Raw genomic sequence first — 23,076 nt, 5'->3', positions numbered from 1 at the left:
AACAGAAAAAGGAATTATCTTTATTTGTGAAGTTTGATGACAGAATAGTTCAATGCTAACCCAACAACACAGGTGATGAATACAGACTTTGTAGTGCATTCGTCCGTTCGCAGGCGCCTAGTCACAGAGAAACACCGAGATGGCTCGAGCACAAGGAAACATGCAGTGAATCTGCTCCCTGGCAAATCTGAACATGAGCCCTGCAATCACTCCAAGATTCGGCCCCCCTCCCCCCCAGTGTAGAGACATTTAAAAAGACTAATAAAACAGTGTGAAATAAGTTAACTAGTCACATTTGCTCAGTTTCCAGCTTTAAAAGCTACCCCCTAAGTTGTTGTTTAAGAGGGTAAATAAAGCAGCCCTGCTGAGAGACAATGGGACAGGAAGCCTGTGAGAGTAGCTATGGCATTGATCAATTGCAGGAAAGGGGGAGGGAGGTTCCTGCAAATATCAGAGGATTTCCCAGGAGCCAGACACCCCCTTTGGTGCCACAGAGAGGTGCCTGAGTGGGAGCACATACACCAACCAATCCTAGCTCTGTAAAGTATCTCTTATAGCTGGTGCACAACTGGCTTCCCACCACTTTGGGTCGGATCAGGTCTCCTCTGAAAGGTCATTGAAACAGTTTCTCCCTGACATGCACAAAGCAGGGCAGGATGACAGGACTCCTGGGAAGACAAGGCATGCGGACTGCATCCAAGGTTCACGCTCACCTACATGGAGACGTCAGTTCTCTTTTTAGCTCCCTGAAGGGCCTCCGACCAGAAATCAGGGAAGGTGGGCAGAGGCACTTTGACTCCAGGGAAGCGCAGTGTCTGCAGACACACTCCAATCCCTCCCGTCCACACCACCTTCTCTCCAGATTAATTTTACACACTGCATAAAGTCAGCAAGACACCACACAGGTCACACTCCCACCCCGCCCTCCCTGCACCAACACTGAGATCTAGGACAAAAAAAAAAAAAAAAAAAAAAAAAGACAGCCAGTGACCAAAAACTACCAGCAACAAAGGGGCTAAAGTTTACAGGTAGAAAAACCCTCCCACTGCTCTTTTTAAAAAAGTGTGTACTTTAGAAGCTACAACTTAAGTTTGTTTCTTTAAAAAAGTGAAGTAACTGAATTGCAAGGACACCCTAGGATATTCTTAGTGCTCCTTTGCAAAACAAAACATCCAGGTGATCTTCTCAGCTACACGTCACCTGACAGGAGAGAAAGAGAAGCCAGTTAGCCATTGCTGGGATGTACCCAACCCAGGCAGTGTTATTTCAGACATCTGTGGGGGTGCTGCACTCATAGGCAGTGCAGTACAGTGGTTTAACTAGTACAGTCAGAGAGAAGATGGCCTTGTGGAGAAGACATTGAACTGGGACTCAGGAGATCAAGGCTCGACTTCCAGTTCTGTCAGTCTGTGTGCGCACGGTGTCAGGCAAATCACTTAGGATCAGTCTACAGAGCAGCGGAGAAGCTGCTTTCCAGTGTGGGTAAACAGACACTCAGTGGGCTAGAAACAGCGTGGCCGGAGTGGCACGGGTTAATCAACTGTATATAACCCCCTGGTTCTATACTGATGCGGCTAGTCTGGGCTGCTCCCCATGCTGCTGCAGCCACGCTGCTATTGTTAGCATGCGAGTTCAAGATAGGCTCGCGTGGTGGCTCACCTGCACTGGGAAGCACCCCCCAAGCTGCGGCGCAGACACACTCTAAGGCCTGGTCTACACTACAAAGTTTTGTCTGCAAAAGTTATGGCACTTTAATTAAAATCGCTGTTGCGTGTTCACACTAGCTCCTTATGTCGGCAGAGTGCGTCCACACGAGCAGCTCTTGCAACAACATAGAGCAGTGCACTGTGGGTAGCGATCCCACTGTGCAACTGGCTCCAGGGTGCTTTGGGAAGGGTTTGCAGTGCCTCATGGGGCAGGGGCAGGGTCACATGATGCAGGTTTCTCAATCCCTTCGTGCCAGGGGCATCCTAGTAGATTGTCAGCCGCTTTTTCAACTGAAGTGTGTGCGGGGAGAGGAGAGTGGCATGGCAGGGGAGACAGCAGGCTGACCGTTCTATGCTGAGGCAGGGGGAAAATGACCCGCTCTCTCTCTCTCTCTCACACACACACACACACACACACACACACACACACAAGCCCCTGGCTCTGCTCAGCACAGCAATCTCTCCCAAAGCAGCCTGCTCTGCCTGCCTATGGTTCTGTTATTCCCTCCGAGTTCTCCCACAGCCTCCTCAGCTGCCAGGAGCAGCATCCTGAGGAGCTCCGTGAGCTGTCGGTGCTGAGGGATGGCAAATCAGCCCAGCGGTCTGTCTCCCCCCCACACCCGCTGCAGCGGCAGGTGGCCTTCTGCTGCTGCGTTCCTAGTGCAGGGCAGACCAGGAGCATGCCACACTCATGATTTGCTCTTTGTTCCCCAGACAGAACCACAGGCTCAGCTTCCCTGGGGCTTTGGAAGGGGAGGGGCGCGGCGCATGCCTGCCGGGATCAAAACAGTGAGCAAAGCGGTCAGGACAGGCATTGTGGGATACTGGCGAGGCCAGTTCTGTGGACAAAACAAACAGCAGTGTCTACACTGACGATTTGTCAATTTAACTTTGCAGCAGAAGGCTTTATGGTCTTATTTCATAGAAAATGCTGTTTTAGATATTGATTTAAGGATACTTACTTTATATATTTTCTCATGTGATGTTATCATAGAATATCCGGGTTGGAAGGGACCTCAGGAGGTCATCTAGTCCAACCCCCTGCTCAAAGCAGGACCAATCCCCAATTTTTGCCCCAATCCCTAACTGGCCCCCTCAAGGATTGAACTCACAACCCTGAGTTTAGCAGGCCAATGCTCAAACCACTGAGCTTGGCAAAACAGCTGAGTTTTACGGCCAAAAGTAGCTTTGTAGGGGATACACCTCCCCTGTTTTGTCAGCAACATAGTGTAGACAAGGCCTAAGTCTCTGTGCCTTTGCTCCCTCTCCAAAATATAGAGGATCATCCTTTCTCCCACCTTTTGTCTACTTTGATTCCTCGGGGCAGTGATTGCGTTACTCTGCCATTGTGCCTAGCACAGGCGTTGTTACAACAGGCAGAGTAACTACAACAGTTAGAGTCCATTTAAGGCCAGAAGGGACCACCAGATCATCTAATCTGACCGCCTGTGAATCACAGGCCACCAATGCCACCCAGCACCTGCACACTAAACCCAACAACCGAAATCAGACCCAAGTATTATAGCCCACCAGACACTAGACTATGACACGTCACAGACAGAGAACAGGAAAGACCGAGGTGCACCAGTGCCTGAGGCCCTGCAGTTGGGCAAAGAAGCTTAAGTGAGGAGCCTTTCCCCAGTGTTAATGATTTTGGCTATTCATTGAGAGGCAAGGGGTGGGTTTGTTTGTTTTTTTTTAAACACACCAGTGTCCCTTTGATACAATGGCTCTGGATCACCAGCACATGGACCTCTGTGAAGCTGGAAGTACCTGCTGTTTCCCATTTCCTCCCTCAGTCAGGGGCTTTGGCTGCTGCTGCCCCTCTGCATCCACTAGCTCCCAATGGGTGGCGCCAGACCCCTCAATCCGTTACCCAGGGCTGGAGCAGCCTATGCTTCCAGCAAGAGGAGTTCAGCCAGAGCCAAGGCCTCAGCACTGGTTGGGAAAGCAAACCACACTGCATTCTGCAAAGTGCAGCCAGCTGAGGGTTGAGGTTGTTGCTGAGATGCCTCACCTGTCTGCCCGCTCCTAGTTAGCGTTTCTCTGGCGGACGTTCTTGTCCTTGTGATTTGGGGCGTTGCTTTTCCTAAGAAAAGGGGGAGAGAAGGCAGTGAGAGGAGAGCCAGGACTTCTTAGCACAACAAAGAAGAAACTGCCTGGCTGCGTAGAGAGCTAAGAGCTAACTCCCTCCCTACTGATGGAGCACGGATCTAAAGTGGACAGATGTAAAGACAGGCATCCAGGACACAGCAGGATATGGTTATGAGCCATCTGAACATGAAAGAAGTCTGCTAAGTTACTGTTCCCAACTGAACACCGTGAATAAAGACCACAATGACGACAAGCAACTGGAAGGCGTTTCTGGTAGCCTGTTGGCTCACTAGGGCAGTGGCTCTCAACCTTTCCAGATAACTGTACCCCTTTCAGGAGTCTCATTTGTCTTGTGTACCCCCAAGTTTCAGCTCACTTAAGAGCTACTTGCTTATATCAGACACAAAAGCATCACAGCACACTAGTACTGAACAATGGCCGACTCATTTCTACCATATAATTATAAAATAAATCCATTGGAATATAAATATTATACGTACATTTCAGTGTACAGGATACAGAACAGTATGAACAAGTCATTGTCTATACGAAATTTTAATTTGTCCTGACTTTGCGAGTAATTTTTATATAGCCTGTTGTAAAACTAGGCAAATAGCTAGATGAGTGGATGACCTCTGTGTACAGCCTGGGGTACGTGTACCCCTGGTTGAGAACCACTTCACTAGGGCAACTAGCCAGTTTGTTCATGCCCACAAGTATGCAAAGCACACCACTGCATCTGTGCCAGCATGTCATAAGAAGAGAGTTGGTACTCACAGCGGTGCAGACCCTCCATCATCATCTTCAGGCCCAGGATCACATGGTAAGAAGGAAAAAGAAAGGTCAGGATGCAGCCGAACATCATGTCCTGTACACCCTACCCAGCCACCGATCCCCGACCCTTAAGAGCCAGCATTCTGAACAGGCCATTCTCTAGAGGCTGCTGTATAATTACAGGTAAGATGCCATGCCATCCTGAGCCTCCCAACAGGCAATATAGCTGTCACTTCACCAGGGTATAGGGATGTGAATTTAAGGGCCAGAAGCAGCAAGAGCTCCCAGGGATGTCCCTTTATGGGATCCCTGAGGACCAATAGCTGCTGAGGACATCTAAACTCCTCCCCCAGCCCGCAGGAATTCTTGTACCACAGTAACTGAGGTGGATCTGAAGGCCACAGTGCTGGGGATCTGTGAAGCAATGGCTGGGCAGCTGTTTATCAACGAACAGTCAAGGCTGGAGTGTAAGCAGCCTTAACAGCTTCAGTGTGCTGGTAATAAAAAAAAAAATCAACCCTCAGCCACTCCCAAGAGGTATTATTCCTCTCTGGCACAGAGCAGACGTGACTTGCCCAAGTCAGCAGCAGAGCCACAATTACACCTGTTTCCTGCCTCAAATACTGCAGCCCCATTGATCCAGCCGAATATCCCAGAGCCCGAGCCCTGATATACACAGACCCTGACAGCAAGCGAAGATTGCATTAAATTAAATAGGAGACTTTCAGGGAAGTGGGGGGGGAGCATCAGAGGTACTGTGCCCCTGCCCTATACACATTCTGCCAAACACCGTGCTCTGGCTACATCAACAGCACTGTAACTAGAGAAAAATCTCTGGTGTCACCTGATTCACTCAGACCTTTCACCAGTTCAGTGGAATCTGCCACCCTCTAACAGGAGAGGGCTGTGTGCCATCATTTCCATGGTCCACACTTCCCTCGCGTGCTGCCCAGCGGTAAGGTCCAGGGTACTGCAATTACATGCAGCTGGTGAGAGGACTGATGCAGAGGGACAGCTGGAGCTGTCTCTTCCACTTACCATGTGAGGTCCCACCCAGCAGCAGAGGAGGGAAGAGAGCGGAAAGATAATGCCAGCAGGGACATTGCTCACAGCCATGTTCTCCGCCATCCCAGAAACCCACCACCACATAAACTTCCAGGGCAAGCCTTTGAGCTGGCTCAGGATAAGCTTCTTGCAATTCCCTTCATCAGAGGGCCAGAGTTTGAGGCACCTTTTTACAGAGCCAGAACTGACTGGTCTGCAGCTAGTTTTTAGGAATTTATAATCCCCCCTTCAGAAGTTCTTGGTAACGTCTGCTCAAGGGTTTCCAATCAGATGATCCACAATACAAGTCGCTGAGTAATTTATTCTCTGCAGTGTGATTGGCTACTACCAACATGACATCACTGTGCTAGGAAGAGGCGTGGAGGATCTCAGCCTTCTGGCTATGATCAGGGATGAGTTTAGCCAACACCTCCAATCAGAGGCCGTATCTATCCCTGGCTGGGGCAGAAGGCACCGAGCTAAGCAGTTTTCCCCCTTAACATCTGATCAGAAACCCCTCCAGAAGCATCTCTGCAAGTGGGGAAACCCCCTCTGAAATCAAGACACTTTCATCCCCACCCTAATCAGAACAGTTACACCCATATGCTGCAGAGTTCCTGGGATAGACACGACCCCTAAATCCCAGAGTTCGATGATCCCAGGTGCATCTTACCATCAAGAACCTCATCTGGCTTTCTCCTTTTCTCATAGATGAAGATGATGGTGACAAGAACCAGCACCTCAGCCACAATGCCCAGGAAGGGCCAGAGCGCTGCCAGGCGGCTACGAACCCTCAGGCCCACGACGGCGCCATCGGTGCCCAACTCGTTGGTGGCGTTGCAGAGGTACTCGCCCGGGTCCATCTCGATGTCCAGGTTAGCAATGCGCAGCTCAGTCTTGTTCCCGCTGGACTTGATGATGAAATGCTCTGTGCCATTGATGATGGGCTGGAAGTGGGGGGAGGAAGCGAACGATCAGGGGCAGCCTCTCATGACTGTACTACTGGCAATTCCACCCCACATAGACCCGCCTCGCTCACTGAGGTGCCTCTGGACCTGCCTACCTCAGGGTTACAGCTCCAGATGAGAGATAAGCTATCCCCCCACCACTCCTCCGGGAAGAGAGGTCCCCCAAGATGCTCACCTCATTCACACCATTTTTGATCTTGTACCAGGTCCACTGACTAACAGGAGGATACGAGTTACACTTGCAGATCAGAATGCCAGTGTCCCCTTCGTTCCCATGCTCGGATTTCTTGTAGGCCGTCACGTGTGGCTTAACTGCAGAGAAAGGCAGCTCAGACAAGAGGGATTTGGCCAGCCTGCGTGGGCTGCGAGTGCTGTAGGCCAGCTAGCCAGCATCCTGGGCAAAGTAGCCATAGGCTTGTACGTCAGTCTGAGAAACAAGCTTCTGGCTCCCATCCCCCAGCTCTTCTCTCAGAAGGCTGAGCATTCAAGGTGTTTCCCAAGCAGGCAATGAGAGATTCATGGCTCAAGACCACCTGGTCAGCTATTGGGTATCTTCAGCCCCTGTTCATATATCCATGGGGATCATTCCCTTTGTTCAGAAAGGCAGAGGGTTGATGCACCTTTGGTTCTGCTTCCCCAAGCAACCAAACTGTTCCGTTTATAAGCTGCTTGATACTAACTCTAGAAGAAGCTGCCTAGTAGGAATCTATCCCATTCCTTCCCCATTTACTACCCGAAGCAGCTGTAAATTGCCAGAGCTGAGAGTGCACATCTGCCCACTCTCCTTACCCAAGAGGAGATACTAAAATAGTTACCTGTCACGTACACAGTCCTACTCACAAGGGGGTTTGTTTCGAAGACACACTCGTACACCCCTGAGCTGTCTGCATTCACCTCCCCTATTCTGTAAGAAGAAAGGGACATAAGCAGTGAGATTTAGGGGATGTCATGGCCTGTCACACTACCAGGAGCAGGGAGACCATCCTGTCATTAGTTCAGAGGCTGGAAAGGAACAGCCAACTCCAGGCTGTAGGAAACAGGGCTGACCTTTTACCTATGGGCAAGAGACATAGGCTGACTTTTCTGCTTAGGCACTTGAATTGGAGCTAAAAAATATTTAAGCCCATCCATATGTTTAGCAGAAGCCCCTGTACAATCCTTCCCTCCCCTGCTCCCCCATGCCCTTAACCTGTACTAGGCCTAAGGTCTGTCAACTCACAGAATTGTCCACCCAGGCCAGATTGCTTGGTTTTAAGTTACTACCCAGACAGATGAACCTGTAAACCCACTATCCACTCCTCCCCATCTCTGCCCCCCTCACCCACCAAGGGTATGTCTACACTGCCATTAGACACTTACGGCTGGCCTGTGCCAGCTGACTCAGACTCATGGGACTCGGGCTGAGAGGCTCTTTGATTATGTGTAGACATTTGGGCTTGCGTTGGAGCCCAGGATCTCAAAAATTGCGAGGTGATCCTAGCCTCTTAGCCTGAGCCGTGCAAGCCCGAGTCAGCTGGCTCAGCCTGGAGTGTCTAATTGTAGTGTAGACACGTCCTAGGCAATCAGATTGAGTTTTCTTTACCCTGCAGTTCACTTGGAGCTGTGAACAACAGGACAAAACTAGTCAGCAAAACCAAGGTTCTGAAGCCCCAGAAGTGAGGTTGTATTCAGTGTAAACTATCTCCAGCATGCTCCTCTTCCTTTCAAGCAGCAAAGGCCTCAGCGACTAACTTAAAATGAACTCAGCGGCGCAAAGCTATCACAAGATGTGCAACCACCAAAAAAAAAAAAAAGCGAATAACCAAGATAGCAAGATGCCAGATACACTGTCCCACCTCTCATGGGAGACATCAACCCCGTGACCACTCTGCAAATCAGACAGCTACAGTGGCAGCAGAATGGGTTTAAAAGAAAGTTACTGGGGGAGTGACTGCTCAGTTCCCGTTCAGAAATGCCCACCAAGCCAGGGCTGCATGTGGGGCAATGCAGCGGATTTCAAAAGTAAGAAAATCAGATCAGGGCAGAATAATCCTGCCCGAATCCAGAACCTGCCGTTTGTGTCTTGGGGGGTTTGCAGACAAAGGTTTCACAACAAACGCTCGATTCTGCAACGTGGTGATGCCCAATGCGGGGGGCCGAATTTTAGTGCCATTATTGCACAGAGACAATGGGCGGTTTGTTAGTTCTGCTGCACTCGGAGATTTCCCCCTTCCAAAAGCCACTCAAGCTAAGGAATTGAGGTCACATGAGGGAGGCAGGGTTAGAAATACTTTAATCCTTGTTCAGCTCCCTGTTGCTATGGGGAGAGAGGCACGTCAGCTCTGCCGTACAAAAGGACATGATGCCTCTCCGGCTGGCTGGGCCAGTGCCAGCAGGGGCTGATGGTAACGAGACTGGAAAGCTCGTAGCCCCGTTACAATGGGGCTGGTATTCCAGTTCCTGCTCTGTTGTAACTAGCAGGGCAGCTCTCTGGGAACAGTGGACAGGACCCTGGAAGCATACCAGTGGAGGACTGCACAGGAAAATCTTTCCTGACTCAAATGCAGACAAACAAAACATATCCTGGAGTCTCCTGCACCACATGTGGCCCTCTGCAGCAGCGGGACCGTTCACTTCCTGTCCAGAGAGTGGGAATGCTGGCTTGGTTTGTCTGAGTGCCTTTGAACAGTTGATTTTCATCAAAGCTATTTCCCAAAGCTTATCACAAGGAACCTTGCTGTCGTGGTTCTGCCCAAAGTCAACAAGGCAGACAAGTCAGAAGGAACGAATTGAGGACACTGGAATACACACTTTTAAATATGCCTTTCGTCTACTGGCAAGTCCCAGTCTCTCCATTGGTGCGAGATGCGACAGTTGCCAAGTTGGGAGCAGAACCCAGGTTCCTCATCTCTCAGGCCCTGACACACAGCACCTCTATACAATGCTGGAGCACTAAAATCCTACCTGAACTTTCCCAGTCCTGCAGAGGACTTCCTGGCCTTCAGGATAAGTTTTAGGACTCCAGGGCTGTATCTGAGCACCTGCTGACTGCACTCACAATTGCCACTTCAGTCCAGGAAATCCAGCAGCAATCCTTTGAATTGTGGCATGAACTCCAGAATGTTATCACCAGACAGTCCATCCCACTGCGTGTTCAGGAGGGATGCAAAGTCATTGAGGCCAGATATGTAAATAGCCTGAGGCCATGTTACATCTTGTACTGCTATAGTTTAGAAGTGGGAAGGAATTTCCTCTCTGGGGCACTGGCAGGGACCTTGGGTGTAATGGGGTTGAGGAAAGGAAGTAAATTTCCCTGCTCAGTACGTTAGAAGACAGGCTTTTTGGTAGCATGAGTATGGTCAAGTTTTCTGCAAACAAGAGGGTGCTGAGCCTCAATGAATCTTAGTCCTTATAGTCCTATTCTGTTATTGTCCCCAAGTTTGGATCCTTCTCTGAAGTACCTGCCCTATGTTCATAGTTAGTTCCACAATGTTGCCATTTGGGTCTGGCTGACCTGAAGTATCAGCTGCCTTAGATATAACTTTTCTTGGGACAGACCAGAGCAAGAATATCCCTCCCATCCCTCCCCCACGCCCTCAGATACCTACTTGTAGAAGGTACATCCAGACGTTTCCTTATCGGATGTCAAGATCTTGTCTCCTTTCTTCCACATATGGCCCATGATCGAAGACTGAGGGTCGGTCATGTTACAGGAAATCGCAACATCCAAGCCAGAAGTCACATTTGGGGAGGTTTCTACAATGGGATCTGCATTCATAACAAACCTAAGTTAACATGTGGCATTTATACATTTCAGCAGCCGTTTCACCTGCCTTAGGACCTTTAAAACAAAGAACATCTATATCACTCACCGTCTCCATCCCAGCTTTTCACTTACCCTCACAACTTATAAGTAACTGATAAACGGTAACAGCAAGGGAGGGTGCAGGAGGAGTCAGACAGCCAAGTCTTGATCACACTTGGCAAAAAGGCAACTATGTTCTCCTCGCACCCCTTGGCAGAGAAAGGCAGAATCATTCTCCAAACCATCTCTAGATAGTCTGGAGCACTGTGCTCTCAGGAGTAGTTGTGTTTAATAGTCCATCACAGTTTTCCATTGCATATTTGAGCAATTACAAGGGCACAGTTCTATAAGCAGTGTTATCATTAACTCCATTTTTTCATACCTGAATCTGTCAGGGTTTAAAATATTTAATTTCACCTGGTGATAGAACAGAGAGGATCACAATCCAGTCCCTTTTTTGGATGGAAACACAATGCAAGTCTGTGAGACTGGAATCCAGCCTGCACATCTGAAATCAGTGTGGCTTCACTGATTTGGGTGGATTTACACCAGTTTAACAGGAGAATCAGGTCCTGACTCTCCGAAGTCTGACAAGAAAGTTGATCTAACCTGTTATCACACAGCTAAGCGATCACTAGAGGAAAAATTCTATTCACAGGGAGAGGAAAGAGTCTCTGGGAAAACAGTTCAATCAATGGAAACTACTAAGCAGCCAATATAAAACATGAGGTCTTCTACTCTCCCACCCCCCCGCACCCCAGCCCTCTCTAAAGGAACATTTCGCACAGGGCTGAAAAGCACTTAGGATGGTTTAAAAAAAACAACAACAAAGCTAAGAACTACTCCAGCAGTATTATCTTCCACTAGATTTCTTTGGATTTTCTAGAACATTTGCATCACCTAGAACACACACAGCGAATGCTACAACCATTTAGTTCCAATGATTTCAAGAGCCAAGATACCATCTTAAGTAGTGAGGTTAAATTTGATTTCCATGTATTAGTCCAAGTTTCAGCTACTGAGAGGAAAAAGATCTCTTCTAGCTCAAAAATTGGACTTTTAACTCTAAGTGAGAGAAAGTTTGGTCACTTCCACAGTACAGATAACTACAGTCACACTATCAGTGTCACACAGACACATACGGCCATTTCAAAAATGGTTGGATCACCAGAAACTAAAAAAGAATTTGATGCCCACAGTTCGTACTGCTAGCAAGGAAGAAAGCATAAAGCAAGACTGGTCACAGGAGCAGAAGTTGGAAGGAACTGTAGGGAAGGGCTGGTTTGTCAGTGGTGGATAAGACAGTCTACCAGCAGAATCAAGACTGAATTCTGCAAGTCAGCACTGGGACACCGGAGGCATCTTAGGACAAGCAGCACATTCTAGTTCTTTGGGCTCTGAAAGGTACAGGATGGTCAGACCGTGTTTTGGTTGGGAAGTCACAACCCTTTTTGAACAGGGCCACTGTGGATCAAATCACGGACGGTGAAGGGGATCACAGGAGGGTAGGAGTCTCTCAGTTCTACAGCCAGGATGGGAGGGTGAGGAGAGTTTTCAGGAAGTCACAGGACACAAGTGCGGGGGACAGGCCTGGCAAAACACTCAAGGCATCACAGCGTCTGAGCAAGTGCCAAGGCCTCAATGTGGCCACTCACGTTCGATGACAAAAACGTTAGCCTGGGAACGGATCCACTTGACTTTGGGGCTCTTCGACAAGTGGTTGCGGTCGGGGTCGTTGCTAGCCCGGCACTCATATGTGCCCGAGTCGTTGATAGTGAGGTTTGCGATGTAGATGGTGCTGGTTGAGTGCAGGTTATAGGTGGCGTTGATTTTGACACGGTCCTGCCGTGCGCCATCCCAGAGCTGAGCATAGGTCTCGTTCGACTCATCTCCCTCAAACCACCATTGGATCTCAGGGATAGGATTGCCAAGAGCTTCGCAGTGCAATTCCACACTGTCCTCGGTCAGTTTCTTTTGAGACAGTGGTGACTTTATAAAGCCAGCTACGAGTTGGAGAGGTATTAGTGCAAAGCGTTAGTGCAAAGAAAGAATTCACCCACACAGATTTTAGCTGTTTTAAGAAGGTGAAACATATTATTGCTTCAGGTAAGCACACCTCCCCCCGACCCCACGTGTGCTATATCCAGCCACGCTGTTAGATTAGCAACCCAAAACAATGCTTTCCACCAGCTCTGCTAGTCTGCATTTTACAGACTACTACAGAACCAGAGCCCCCAACCAGCAGCGAACAGGAAGCTCAAACACACTACTCAGGGTGGTGCATGCAACTCAACAGCCACTGTTTACGCACCCTAGCACAAACATGAGGACTCTCCATCTGCCCTGCATAGCAATGCTACAAACCCCTGTCAACTTAATGCTGAGCAAGGAGGTAAATAGAATCAACTCCCTGTGCAAAAGGCTTGATGCATGTGCAGAACAGATAAGTGTTGCCATAGGGGTGGAAGAGAAAGAAACCTGAAAGCGTATTGGAGTTCTTAAATAGTTTGAAAACTGAGCCGGCAGGACCAGGTGTATATATTTTTTGCAACAGAATGCGCCTCAGCCAAAGAATCTAAGTTTTGATTTTTAAGAGAAGCAGCTAAGTTTTTAACCCTTACAGCTGTAAAGGGCATCCCCCACATGTGAAAAGAGAAATGAGGCAGTGCTATCTGCCCAAGCATGCAGAGAACCTAGAAGAGGGAGGCAACAGCTATACCTTTGGGATGGCAGGGACACCGACTCTGGAACCTAATGACAACATGGTTAACTACTTTGCTGTTAGTCATGCGCTTACCCCTCACTGTTAAATGCAGTGCTGGATATTTTGGGAGGAACTGGTTAGCTAGCACTGAAGGTGACAGTGGAATTAAGAGTTTGACCCACTCTGTGCCGGCCCAGAAGCAGGAGGTAAAGAGGAAGAGGCAGTCCCTTCTCCAGCGCCAAAATATCAGCATCTTGAGTGCCAAGACCCTTCCTCCCAAAGCTTCCAGCCACCTTTCATTCATAAGGCTCAAGGCACTTTGAAGTGGGAGGCACATTATCACTCCCATTTTGCAGATGGGGAAAGAGACAGAGTTTTGGAGGGTTTTTTGGGTGGGGGAGGTGAGAGAGAACATCACTAGCCAAGTTCAGTAGCGCAGCTGGGAATAGGACTCTGGTCATCTGCTTCCAGCCCGGTGGCCTATCCACTGGACTGGGTGAATTATCTTCGTCACATTTAATACAGTTACAAAGCCACCCCATGTTTCTGGGAGTTTACTGGAAGCTGCCACAGACATTTCGATGTGCTGTTGCATGTAACATAAGTGAGGGGGCCGTGCTTCAGAGTTTAGACTCAGTGTGCCACAAGCCTATTATATAGCAGGATGGCTTTAGTACAGGGGGTGGCAGCATTTCCATTAGGAAAAAAACCCAAATGATTTCAGGTGATCATAGGAGAGGCACTGTCTCTTTTACTGAGTCAGGAGCCTAGTTATGCCACTGCCAGCTTCCACACTAGAGCTAGCAAAACTGATTCATAAAGTGACTTCCAAAATTCTTCTCACCTGGAGAGTGATTATTCAGACAGGCAAGTGAGATGTGTTATTACATTAGCCTTGTGGTGTAGAATGGGCAAGAAAATTTTGTACCTGGGCTAGTGAATTATGTTGCATTTGAAAGGCTAAAAACACCCTAATCCGAGCAGTCTGTTTACATTTTTTTTTTTTTTTTTTTTTTTTTTTTTTACTATTACAGCATATGTGCAGTGATATGGTCTCTCTTATCACGGTCCAGATTCTTCTCCTAGCTGATCCTACAAAGAAGCCACAGCCCTGTGGGATATGAATATTATGGAAGTGAGGATGGCTGCAGGATCAGCAGAAGAGATCAAACCCTTAACCACTTGATTAACCACAGATTGGTAGGAAAATGGATCAAAGGCATGAGATAAACTCATGTGCATACATACGGGTAATTCAAACATAGCTGAAATCCCTCCCATCCCCTTTAAGGTGATTTGGCGAGTGCCCCAAACAACTAGGAGAGTGCGTCAAGCATAATTTGCCATTAAAAAGATGCTCTCTATTTTGATAACCTGGAAAGCAGGCATTAATCAAGCTATTCCAGGTATTCACAATTTTAAGCATGTTTGGATCAAAACGAAAAACAAACAAACATCTCTATGTTTGATGAGATTAAGAATTTAATGTAGAATTCGGTTAGTCACTCAGTCTCCTAAACACTCTACAGACTAGCTAATCCCTATGTTACAATTGGGAAAAGTGAGGCAGGAAGGCTGAATGACTTGACCAAGGCTAGAACCAGGGTGAGAATTCTATGAAGTCAGACCACCATTTGAGTATTAATCCATCTTGGAAGTGGCTATCACACTATGAAGTCTTTAAAAGATTTTTTTTTTTTAACGTGAGCTTTTAAAGGGTCTGAGGTCGGGACAAAAGCCAAGGATTTGCATTGCTCACCACTTTTTATCCCTAAATTCAGTAATATTCAGGATCCTGAATCATAGCAAATACCTTTTTCAGGGACGAGGGCTGGACACAAGCCCCTTTAAAACTAGAACCAACAATAACACACCACAAGCTAAAAATCAGTCCTGGTGTAAGCAGATATTGCTCTCAGTCTTAAGCAGCAGGTGCACCTAGTCATACCAGGGTGGAATTGACCCTGCGTCCACAAGTGACCCAGTAGCCCCAGTCAGACAGAGTAAGGGTGAGGAACACAAGCAAGTGAGTAATTTATAATGTAGTAAACAAGTTTTTGTATAGAGAGTTCTGTGCTTTATAAAAAGACACGTCCCCATGTCCAGCCATGTGAGACGTGCAAATTCTGCCCTTGCCTTCACATACTCCAAAGTCAGTTGACCAGAGTTTAGAATTGGCCAAAGTCCGGCTTTCATCCCAGTCACGGTAACTGGGTGGTATTGTTCAGCATTCCAATTACTGCATCATCTGCCAGTCTTCTCGGTGCTAGCTGATCTGTTCTGCTTCAGAGATTCTTGCAAACTTGCTCTTAGTCACCCTATTGTGGATAGTTTCAGATATTTCAGCTAAGAAAAATAAGGGCAGTTACAATGTGAGAGTTAATAGCAGCTTTGTAAAGTAGTCATGCAAATTCACCAGCCCAGGCAGGAAACTGACTTGCTAACAACTCAAGATACAGAGAATGAAGTAATTTTCACTCAGCACAGACAAGCTCAACTTTGTAAGGTTACATAAGTCAAGGCTACATAGACTGCAGGAGTGGTTAGAAGGTAGGAGCCTGAACATACTTGTTTCTTTTGTGCTCAAGGTAGCAAAGTCCAGAGGAGTCAACTATTTCACCCTTTCCAAGATCTGGAAAGACAGCTCTGCACTGACAGATCTGTAAATCAATAGCCTCACAGCAGTCTGACCTGCCAGATACCGCACCACTCCAGATTACTTGGCTGTAAAATGGCTTACAGACAATCATTTAACTTTTGGAGTCAGAAGCTACTGTTCCAGTTCAGAGGCAAGTATTGCTTAAAGCCTGGTCTAAAATTAAAACATTAGATGAACCTGGCTACGCTGTTCAGAGCGGTGAAAAATTTCACATCCCGAGCACATTGGTAAGGTCGACTTAACACCCGGTGTAGACACAGCGAGGTTAATGGAAGAATTCGTCCACCGAAGTAGCTGAAGCAGATTAACTACACATGGAAAAGACCCCTTCCGTCAACATAGGAAGTGTCTATACTATGGTGCTTACAGCAGCACCACTGTAGCGTAGACATATTCCCTCCCCTTTCCCTCCAACCTCTGCCAAGGTCTATGAGTTGCTTTGCAGAAAATAACCTATTTCTAGAGAAGTCATTTTTGGACAGTGCAGAAATACTGAGTGACGTTAGCTAAAACGACTGCGTTGAGTCAGGGGGTTTTCAGGAAGATTAATCAAAAACCTAGGGTTATTTGTGACACATTCATCCTGTACAGTCACTCCAGACTGCGCAGCTCTCCTGCATACTAACAGTGGTACTGCCAGGAATCCCTACAGGAACGCAATTCACCCTTTATGTAATCAAGTAAACTCCTGAAAGGGGAGGGAAGAGAGAGAGAGAGAGAGAGAGAGAGAGTGTGCGCGCATATATGACTATATGGGAGAGGGATCTTTCTAATATGATTTCTATATGCAATTTTTGTAGTAATTTTTGCTGCTCCTACATTTTTGATGCCTGAATGCGGGTACAATGGAATTTCCCCCCACCCTCCCCAAAAGGACTCCACAAGATGCATATATAACAAAGGCATCAGAGGATATTACTCTCTCTGCACACCAAGCTTTGCATACTTCTAGCACTGAGGAACTAATGAGAATCCACTTCTACTACTAAATAAGTAGAGAGTAATTTATACAGCTTTGCAAGGTTTTATTCGCCTGATCACAAAGGGCAAGTATGTTCGTGTGTCATGGCTGGCAATCTCTCTTGATTTTGCAAGACTGCTTGACTTTGAATCACAAGCCTGTGATTAAACATTCTTAACTACCTAATTTTGAAGAGTCAAGGAAGTGAACACCATTCCTGTGAGAGCCTGTCCCATTTTAACTACAGCTTGGTTTAATGGGGGCCATTAAAATAAAGGTTACTGCTACACATCCAAGTTCACTACAGAGTGCTCGACAAAATAAGTTGTTCCAGGACTATTGTTCTTTAAGTTACAGGGCCCTCATTCACAATTGAAACAGGCTAGAAGCTCAGCAGGTCTGCATTGTTCACGTGACACCCTTCACTACTTGCAGTAATCAAGTATCGCCCCTATTGCTTATGGAAGTAACAAAAACTCCTCCGAGCATTAACCAGGTCAAACTGGATGAGTTCGAACATAAGATAGCCACTAAGAGCATATGGCATTCCCTGGAGCGGATGAGAGTTCCTGCTGTTGTAGAATATACAGGTACAACTAGCATCAACTCACTGGAATAGCAACGTCAACTGCTTGGTTGCCATTGACCCTGGAATAGGAGGGGTAACAAGCAAGCAAAAGGACAGGACATTCTCTGACAACTGAGAACTCACAAGTGTACGAGACTCTGCCATTTTACAGCCTGTTCAAACTCTGCTCTGCCCCACAGAAAAAAAAAAACACACATGACACGCTAAATAACGTTCTCTAAATGAAAGTCACCTTCATCTAAAAACAGTCACTCCCTCTGAGCTGAGGGAGGAGCTGCTGCATTATAATAGTCTGGCACATGTATCTGACTGTCCGTCGCCCTTTGGCTAAGCCTAGCAACCATCCTCTCCCAGAGCAGAATATTGTCTTTTCAGCACTGAAAGCCCTTTGCTTATAGGGTTGACGCTTGTTCCACAGTCCAGGAAATGATATGTGAATGTTCCAGCTACTGATGGAGGCTCTGGATAAAACCTCCACACCCCCAAAGCCAAGTGGAATGTTTTATAGAACCTCAGGAAGCGTCAATGAGTAACTCAAGTGAGAGGTGAGAGAACTTCCAGGAGTCAGAATTCCTCAGTCTTCCCCATGAATCTGGCAGAGAACAGCAGGTTCCAAGCATGCACACAAGATACCTCTCTATGGGATTAGCATGGCCCAGATTTTAGGAGGGGACCACCAATTGTTCTTTCCAATAAGAATAGCCAAAAAATTATTTCTTGGCACTGCAAAGTTCTAAGAAGAGTCACCATTAACATACAGAAATCTCATTTGTCCAAATCTGTTTTCTTTTAAACCTATCATTACACACGATTAAGGGATTAGAGAGGAAAAATATTTGCTTCCGCTTCCACTCATTTTGTTTATTGATAGCCCTTAATTTTCCTATTTGTGTGGGTCTCACAACAACAAAGGAGGGAAAAGATAAAAAAGTGTGGATGGACAGCCAGACATTGTCAAGAGGGCTCAGTACAGTATCCATACTACTTATAACATGTTTGCAGCTTAATTTTGTTCAATAAGGAAAGAGGGAAAGTTCCTCATACAGAATCATAAAGGAACTGAATAGGAAGAAAAAAAATTTGTAAGCATTTGCCCAGATGTACTACTGGAATTTGTAAGAGCCGCTAAATCCATGTCCTCAATGCTGTCAAGATAGTTTTTGACCATTTTTTATGCGAATCAATGAGTTAGATCTGAGAATTTCGAGTCATTTCTCTCATCTACACACTCATCACTACAGACCAGCAAACCAGCTTGTCAGACATTTCTATATTTGCTGTTTTCAAGTTTTAATGATTTTTTTCATCCCAGTCCCATTAACAGAACCAAGCTATAAATGGAAGGTTACTGAGCTCCATTTAAAGGTTCTGTTTTGAGCCAGACTCACTCTGTAACCTTTAAAGTTCTAATAAAAGAAGGATGTAACTATACTGACACACCACACAGTTCTCAGAGCAGCAAGCTACTGAGCTGCCCAAATAGTGGCCTGAATTATCCTACTAAACTATTTTTTCCAAGGCTTTGCCTAGCGCTGGCACCCTAGCTGACATGAGACACTGTCGCCCATGGTCTCATTCCTTGGGAAAGAAGGAGCTGAAAACACAAAGCTCAGGAAAATCCATATCATTGCAGAAACCCACTATCATTAAGGGTGCACTGCAGAACTGACTGGTTTATTAAGGAATCCCCCTCAAAGCCTTCTTGACATTAAGATGTTGGCTACAGCATGCAGTTTTGACAGAGACTAGGGAAGGAAAGAAGTTGTCTGTACAGAGACCCCTCTATTTAAGCAAAAAAACAAAACAAAAAAACAGCTGCACAGACAAAGCCCAATAGCAAAATAACAATTTACAGCAAGATCATACTTGACAAATTACATCACAGAACAACATTACCATCAAAAAATCAGATGTAAACTGACCAAAGGGACAGACATGTGACTACAGAAGACCAGCTAGGAAAGTTCCATACTACTGACAGGTTGCCTAGAAGCACCAGTTGCTTGCCAGGCCATTGTACTCTGACGCACCTGAAAGAGAAAAAATTAATCTGCAGAAGAGAGGATATACGCTAGCCAGAGCTTATTGCTTTGCCAGGGCAGGAGGAGGCGGAGGGGCCGAAACGAAGAGGTGTTAGTGTCTTAACTCTGATTTCTGAAGCATCTCATGGGAAATGAGACCTTTACATACAGCACAAACATTAGCCGGTCACATACTACATGTGGGCCACAGACTACCTTAATTTTGAAAAGCAGTGCTAGGTATTAAAGTGTAGGGTTAGTGTCAGTCCTTTACAGAAGAATTTAAGCTCACTACAGCTGCATACAACATGGGGAGGGAGGAATGCAAATGCCCCATATGTAGTCCACAACATCAGCTGTTCTAGTTTACTTTGTTGGACACTGTGTTCCAAGCCTTAGGGGATGGAAGGCTTTGGGGGGGAGGAGAAACGCATACAATTTTCTGCCTTTAATCCTGCTGCGTAAACAAGATGCAGTTTTGCTGTGGGGCAATTTGAGAGCAAAGCCATTTTATTACTATCCATGCATGTCTCTCCCCCATATATTTGCTTCCTCTGAGTTTTCATGAGGTACCAAATGTATTTATGATTTAGACAAACCACACACAGACCAAAGATCCCACAACCACACAAGTGTGAAATAGGCAAGACACCATAACTGCAAGCCAACCCTGCAATCCCTGAAGGACAAAGCATTTCCCATCATTCTGTGCAGTGTTAGGTTTGAATTAGAGTCCTGGGTGTTATTTGTTCTCTAAAACCCACTATGGCCTAAGGCACACCCGTGGCTCTGTGTAAATAAATCCAGCAAACTTCTTTGATAACAGCACAAGAGGTGGAAAACTGAAATGTCACAAAGCAGCAGGAAATGCTAAAGCCTGGCTCATGTACAGTCATATTTCTAGCCATGCCCAACATCACGCTAGCGCACATCTTTAACATGGCCACCACACAGGCATTCCTAGGTACTACTGGTATATTATAAACACTTGAGATACACATGGCAGAATTACAGGTTTCAGAGTAGCAGCCACGTTAGTCTCTATCTGCAAAAAGAAAAGGAGGACTTGTGGCACCTTAGAGACTAACATTTATTTGAGCATAAGCTTTCATGAGCTACAGCTCACTTCATCGGATTCATGTCAGAATTATTGCTCCATTAGCAGATTACCAACTGAAGTCCCATGTACACATTTACAGGGTTTTAAAGTCTGAAGATCAGTTACTACTGAAAAACCTTTTGAGTTGATGAACTCGTGCTCTGACAGTAACTAGACTGGCAACAAGGAACCTCCTTAGTTTTCTCTCTATTTTTTGCTTTATTTCAAAATCAACAAAACAGAGAAATGAGAGAGCATCAAACCAGCTTCCCATTAAAAACAGAAAATGCTAGTTACAGATTAACATTTTAAGGGAGAGTTTCCATCAACAAGAACACTCATGCTCCCAAGGGGAGATGATGGGCTGAGAGATGGCAGCTCACAGCACTTCTAGGGGGAGTGGAACTGTCCTACACATAACCCACTCATCCCATCCACCATTTCCTTGACAGCCTTATTCTGGGGACCACCCGCAGGTGGAGAACTCACCCTGGGGAGACTATGCACATCTGCTTCCCGACACTCCCTCAGCTCAGATACCATCCTGGGACAGCAGTCTCCGTCACACCCCTAATCCCACCCCCACCCTCTTATCATGGGAAATGGTGGTACCCTCTTTCCCTAGGGACATGTAACCATCCCAGATCTCCCTGTGTTTGGGCACATCCTATCTTGGGGTGAAAGTAAGGAACAGTCCCATATACCATCTCCTGGCTGCCCCCCACCCCAGAGTGGGATATGCCCTCAACACACTCAACAGTCCCAGCTGCAGCTCCCCCAGTCTCCTACCCCAGGATGCCAGGCCCCTCACCCAAGGACTGTATGTGCCATGCCCCCGGGGGGACTCCCCCTGTTCACATGTGCCTCAGACAAGCTCCCACTCCTTCAGGGTTTCTGTATTCCAAACCAGGAAGTTCCCACCTTATTTTAGCAAGGGTGGGAGAATCCCCTTAAGCTAGTCTGCCCCTCATACCCAACTTCCTCACCACAGTCACTCTCTTCCTAGCCTCCCCCTCCAACACCTGCCACCACCCACAAGAGCTCCCCCCAGAGGAGTCCCAGTCTCCCCTCACCAGTGAGGTCCCCCTCATCAGAGTCCTGGCCTCCTCCTCACCCACAACCGCCCCACGAGTCTGCTTCCCCCCCCATCCCGACAAGGTCCCCCACAAGTCTCCCTTTCCTCTGGATCCCGCTCCTGCCCTTCTGGGTCTCAGTCTCCTCCCCCTCCCCTTCCGCTGTAGGGTCCCGCATGAACCACCCATGGGGGGGTCTCAGTCTCCTCCCCCTCCCCTTCCGCTGTAGGGTCCCGCATGAACCACCCATGGGGGGGTCTCAGTCTCCTCCCCCTCCCCTTCCGCTGTAGGGTCCCGCATGAACCACCCACGGGGGGGTCCTCAGTCTCCTCCCCTCCCCCTCCCCTTCCGCTGTAAGGTCCCGCATAAGCCACCCACGGGGGGGTCTCAGTCTCCTCCCCCTCCCCTTCCACTGTAGGGTCCCGCATAAGCCACCCACGGGGGGGTCTCAGTCTCCTCCCCCTCCCCTTCCGCTGTAGGGTCCCGCATGAACCACCCATGGGGGGGTCTCAGTCTCCTCCCCCTCCCCTTCCGCTGTAGGGTCCCGCATAAGCCACCCACGGGGGGGTCCTCAGTCTCCTCCCCTCCCCCTCCCCTTCCGCTGTAAGGTCCCGCATAAGCCACCCACGGGGGGGTCTCAGTCTCCTCCCCCTCCCCTTCCACTGTAGGGTCCCGCATAAGCCACCCACGGGGGGGTCTCAGTCTCCTCCCCTCCCCCTCCCCTTCCGCTGTAGGGTCCCGCATGAGCCACCCACCGGGGGGTCCCAGTCTCCCCCCCTTACAGGTGGTCCCCGTCCCACCGCGGGGTCCCCCACACGTCTCCCCACCGCGGAGTGTCCCCTCTCGCTGCGGGGGGTCCCCCACGGGGCCCCAGTCGGCCCCTACCTGCCCCGGAGGCGCCTCTCCCGGCGCACAGCAGCCCCAGCACCAGCACCAGCCCCGTGGCCCCGGCCGCCCCCATCGCCGACGCCGCTCGCTGCTCCACCAGCCCCGCCAAGAGCCGCGCCGCACACGCGCGCGCCAAGTCACCTCACTCCCCGGCTGCCGGCCCCGCCCCGCCGCCGCCCAGGCGGCCAATCACCGCGTCGCAGAAGTGGGACGGGGGCGGAAACGCCCCGCCCACTCGTCCAGCCGCGCTCCGCCCACTGACCTTCGACAACGGCGAAGGACGGAATCCGGGAGGGGACATGTGACCGTCCAGGCCCTGTCCTCAAGGAGCCGGGAGGGGCGGGGCTGAATGAGGAGAGTCACGTGCGCCTGTGAGGACGAGGGAGAGGAAGGGCTGCTGCGGGGGAGGGGAGGGAAGGGAAGGGGGAGGGGGTTGAGACAGGCGGGGGAAGGGCAAAGGGAATGGAGGCAGGGGGTGAGGGAGGGAGGCAGAGGTGGGGGAAGGGCGTGGGGGAGGGGGATGAGGCAGGCGGGGGAAGGGCAAAGGGAATGGAGGCAGGGGGTGAGGGAGGGAGGCAGAGGTGGGGGAAGGGCGTGGGGGAGGGCTTGAGGCAGGTGGGGAAGGGCAAAGGGAATGGAGGCAGGGGGTGAGGGAGGGAGGCAGAGGTGGGGGGAGGGGGGGAAGGGCCAAGGGAATGGGGGCAGGGGGATG

At 48.5% G+C, this 23,076-nt stretch overlaps 1 protein-coding gene across 1 annotated transcript; it reads right to left on the bottom strand.

Moving 5' to 3' along the window:
- Positions 1 to 22,437, bottom strand: BSG (basigin (Ok blood group)). The gene is made up of 9 exons (XM_038384487.1): positions 22,362 to 22,437; positions 12,026 to 12,406; positions 10,174 to 10,333; positions 7,402 to 7,490; positions 6,762 to 6,898; positions 6,292 to 6,565; positions 4,578 to 4,602; positions 3,724 to 3,795; positions 1 to 1,200 (listed from the first exon to the last, which is right to left on the bottom strand). Exons 1-8 carry the CDS (start codon positions 22,435 to 22,437, stop codon positions 3,738 to 3,740), a joined length of 1,200 nt encoding a protein of 399 aa, XP_038240415.1. The 3' UTR covers positions 1 to 1,200; positions 3,724 to 3,737.
- Positions 22,438 to 23,076: the final 639 nt, after the last annotated feature.

The sequence above is a fragment of the Dermochelys coriacea genome, chromosome 25 (assembly GCF_009764565.3).
Source record: "Dermochelys coriacea isolate rDerCor1 chromosome 25, rDerCor1.pri.v4, whole genome shotgun sequence".
Classification (NCBI taxonomy): Eukaryota; Metazoa; Chordata; order Testudines; family Dermochelyidae; genus Dermochelys; species Dermochelys coriacea.
Note: the sequence above shows the minus strand (reverse complement) of the source record. Positions and strands in the feature narration are given on the sequence as shown.